This window comes from Cannabis sativa, chromosome 4 (assembly GCF_029168945.1).
Source record: "Cannabis sativa cultivar Pink pepper isolate KNU-18-1 chromosome 4, ASM2916894v1, whole genome shotgun sequence".
Classification (NCBI taxonomy): Eukaryota; Viridiplantae; Streptophyta; class Magnoliopsida; order Rosales; family Cannabaceae; genus Cannabis; species Cannabis sativa.
The window spans coordinates 10,526,045-10,530,749 of NC_083604.1; the positions used below are offsets into that span (position 1 = coordinate 10,526,045).

At 36.5% G+C, this 4,705-nt stretch overlaps 1 protein-coding gene across 1 annotated transcript; it reads right to left on the bottom strand.

Moving 5' to 3' along the window:
* Positions 1–741: 741 nt before the first annotated feature.
* On the bottom strand, positions 742–1,173 carry LOC133036786 (classical arabinogalactan protein 9-like). Its single transcript, XM_061113523.1, has one exon. The coding sequence runs from the start codon at positions 1,171–1,173 to the stop codon at positions 742–744; it is 432 nt and encodes a 143-aa protein (XP_060969506.1).
* Positions 1,174–4,705: the final 3,532 nt, after the last annotated feature.

The window sequence follows — 4,705 nt, forward strand, 5'->3', positions numbered from 1 at the left end:
ATGATGCCACATCTTGAGACACTATGGTCTTGTTGGAGTTTGGAACCCAATTGCTAAGAGCAAACTGCATAAGAGATGCATGAGCAAAGGTAAGATGGGTGATTCGAAGACTCTCTCATGATTTCAATTCAGATCGTGCACCCGTGAGTTCAGAGAGCATCAATTCACGATCCATAGACATCACTGCATTGGAGACATTCTCGGGGAGTTGCAAAGCTTGAGCAATGTTCTTTTCAGAAAAAGAAAACCAATGTCCCCTAACATATACTCTCCGAAATAGTCTAGAATCCTCATCAAGAAAATCATCAGTAAGATTAGCATAGAAATCCTTAACAATGTTTGCAATGAACCCATTGAAACCAGTGAGAGTGTTTTCCCATTGATGAAATTGAATAAACTTAACAATACCATAAACCCGATGAGCATGCGAAACATAGTTCCTCTCACATTCAAACTTACGCGTTGCATATAAATTCCAGTCACGTTCATTATCACTATAATATAATCGAGGCAGTGAGAAAGAGTTGAAGGAACATTACCAGGAGAAGGTTATTCTATTGGCTGCTTGCCTTTGGCAGCAGCAGAAGCCTTTGCTGCAGGAGCAGATTTTGACAAATGAGGCTCTAGCTCGAGTTCAGTGTCCTCACTGTCAGACGAACCTCCCATGTCCTCTAGATTCTCCTTCTCGGAATGGAGAGAAAATGATTTGTCAGAGGAGACTTCCATTGGATCTTCTTCTTCTTAACTTGAAGAAACTGATGGAGGATTGGACTTAAGCTTCTTCTTGGTTGGAGGCACTGGCTTATCACGACTTCGAGAGGCTCGAAGTTCCTTCTCAGCAGAGGCTTGCTGGGCTCGAGTTCGAGTAGAAGGACCGGTTGGAGTGGTGGCAGGAATTGATGCAGCAGGAGGAGGAACTGCTAAAGGTCGAGGAGATTCCTTCGAACATTCAGACGAAGAAGTCCAGGTTCGATAAGGCCTCACAGATTTGCGAGCCACTTGCTTGGGGATGCGTTTTGGCTTCTCGGGTTGAGATTCACGCTGGGGAAGCGATGAATCTCCTGGCTTTGCAGCAGCAAGAGGAGGGAATGAAGCAGCAGGGGGTGCATTGGAAGGAGTTGCGACGGTTTCCACCAACTTTTTGGTGTGCCCTAGATTCTTAGTTCTCACCATTTTCGATCTGAAAGAGAAGATGAACAGTAACAACACAAGGAACAAGTGTTGGAAATTATTTTACCAGGATCTTAGATCTACTCACAAGTATGTTGATTAACACCCTAAATATGAACTTTCTAAAACGATGAAATAAACACATATAAAGTTTAGGAAACCTTACATTGGGTGCAGCGGAACATAATGACTCCTTCCGTTCAGATATCTAGCCCTTGATTCCTTTCTGTAGCAGAGCATTATCAATATCTGAACCAGGATCTCTTTCTCTGAATCTTTGATGCTGAAACCTCCTTCTTGCTGAAAGTCTTTCTTCACGATCTTCCTCACTATAATTGAGGTATCACTTGCTGTGTGTGGGCACTACTCATACACTAAGAATTTCGAAATTGAAGGAAGAAAAGAAGAGAGGGAGTGGTCAACCAGATAGGGAGAGAGAAGGCTCAGTTTTTTCTGAATCAGAAGTGTCAGAAGAAAAAGTGTAGAAATTTAGTGTAAATTTCCTGAAGCCTTCACTATCTATTTATAGCATTCCACTAGGGTTACGTTTGAATTATTTGACATTAAAATAATGAAAATATCAGAGGGAAAAACCCTACAAAAGTGGCCGGCCCTACATAATGGATTTGGGCCTCACTTTTTGCAATTTTGCAGTTTTATCTTTTCTGCATCTGATTTTCTCAAAAACGCCAATTTTCTAATTCAACCATTTAAATGACAATTCTAACTATTTAATAACTATAAATAATTATTAAATAATATTGTCATTTATCATATTTATTAATTGAACCATACAAAGTATCATAATTAACAAATATGCCCCTATAAACTCTTTCTTTACAACTTCACCCTTACTTAGTGAAAAATTCACAAATAGACATAGTCTAATTTCAGAATTATATTGATTAATCAAAACCAATTACATGAGTCTTACAAGCAATATTATCTCAACTAGTGCGGGGACCATGGGTCTATATAACCGAGCTTCCAATAAGTAGATCAAGAATTTAGCACTAAAATTCACTAACTTATTAATTCTTCGTTGAATCCACGCATAGAACTTAGAATTGCACTCTCAGTATATAGAATGCTCTATATGTTCCACCATATAGACACATCATTAGTTATCCATTGTTATAATCCTAATGTGATCAATGTTCCTCTATATGAATGATCTACACTGTAAAGGGATTAAATTACCGTTACACCGTACAATGTATTTATTCCTTAAAACACTTGACCCCGTATAAATGATATTTCAGCTTATGTGAAATGAGTACTCCACCATTTATGTTCGTTTGGTCAAGCTCGAACGAGATCATCCTTTGCTTACTATTCGCCAGATAGAAGCTATAGATTCCATGTTTATGATAGCGCTCCCACTCAATTGCACTACCGTGTTCCCAAAATGTACATATCACCCTGACCTAAAAGTAGGCTTAACTAACAAATCAAAGAACACGAATAGCCTTTCAAGATTGAGCCTAATCATAACAGGATTAAGATCATTTGATCTAGGATCAACTAGGCGATATTGACTTGAATAGATATTACGGTAAGTTTAATAAATCTTAGTCAAAGTTCAATATCGGTCCCTTCCGATGCATACTCCATGCATCCAACCTGAGCTTTACTTTAACCAATGCTCTGGAAAGAACATAGCACTTCTCCAAATGCAAGTAAACTCTGTTGTAGATTATCATATCAGTAAAACCCTGTGTCTGATAAATCTAGGAAACTTTATTCACATAGTCATGTTTACTTTCCAATGTGTTGACGGCACAATAAACAAGATCAAGTATGTGAAAAGGGTTTCAGATGAATTTATACATTATGTACATATAATCATGAAATAAATCATGTGAACCATGCAACATTAAATGTTATTTCTGATCTATATTAATAAGTAAATCTGATTATATTGAAATGAGTTTTATTTAGGGCATAAAACCCAACAAACTCCCACTTGCACTAATATAAAACAAAAAGTGCGTTTCAAATAATCTCAACACCTTGATATACAAATCAAGTGTAGTAGTAGTAAACTCCTCGTAATAGGATCTTAAAGGTTGAATTAAACACAACCTTTTCTCCACCATTACTCTTCCTTTAATCACAAAATCATTGATAATGTGAAATTCCTCTCTATATGTCTACTCTCTTGGGATACTGGATTCTATACCTTTGGCAACTACTTTTGGTTAATCAGGCAATTAACACTAGTAGTTTAAGGCAATTTGGAATGATGCCAAAAATGTATAGAACTTTCCTTAGACTGAATAAGTACCTTTTCTGCAACCTTAACATTCAGTCCCTCTCTGGTAGACCTAGAGACTTCAGATAGGTTTTTACACTTCTCCAAAATCACTATTCCACCCCCAGAGTAACCACCATCTTATTAGAAAGATTTACTAGCACAAAGGCAAATTTCGAAATCTGATATGGTGTAGTCTAAGAGTTTTAAACACACCCTTATAGACTAACATATAGTTCCTCTTCTTAATCTTAGGATTTACTTGATTCTGTTCCAATGTTCTTCTCCTGGATTAATCTGATACCTACTCATTACTCCCACTCAACAGCAGGTGTCTGGTCTAAGGCATACAAAAGCATATCTAAGACCTCTCACTGTTGATATAAGAAATTCTTTCATGGCTTTATCTTTTCTGGAATAGTTAAGACTTTTCCTTAGATAAATAAAATCTATACCTAAGAAGTTGTGAAGCCTCTATAGATTGTCATTAGAAAGAAAATGCTTCAGCATCTTACTAAAGTAAGTTGCTTGCATTAGAGTAAGTAATTACCAGGTATACCACAAGGCATAGGTTTAGATAAACTCAAACCTATAATAATAGGAACAAGAAGTTTGTTAAGTCCATAGAATAGACTTATTAACTAAAATTTCCTTTTATGTCCTTGTAATAGAAAACTTTAGGTTATTCCATGTGAATGGATTAAACCATAGTTCTATTGGCTTTTCTTCTTAGTTTCTTATCTTGATAATCCATTACTTGTTTAAACTCACAACGGATTTTAATCACTAGTGTCTCCCAAGTCATAAGAAGGTGAGTTCCTAGAAACTCTCCCACTACGACGAGGTATCGTGAATTATGTCTAAGAAAACTAAATGGTATTGATCTCTTCGGTTGTGACAAGACAACAGAGGCAGTGGGATCATCATATATCAAATAAGATGATAGAACACTTTTGGAATCAAGAATTAAATATCTCCTTTATTTGCTACTTGTTTTTTAGACTTAGTCATTTTCTTAGAAAAGTAGTATTTGTTTGAACAAACACTTTCTCATCTATTGACAATGGGATGGTCCACCGCTAATCACTTAGAACAGCTAACAAACCATGGTTAACAGTTCTAGCTTATCTTAAGATTTTGATTAGGTCATCCATGAATCTAGTAATGATTTACATTAAGTATACAATCATTACATCATTCTGAAATTGTAGTACCATAGAAGGAATTAGGAAACGACTAGTAACTAATCATCAACATGCAACTCGAAATTTCTGGGGAGGT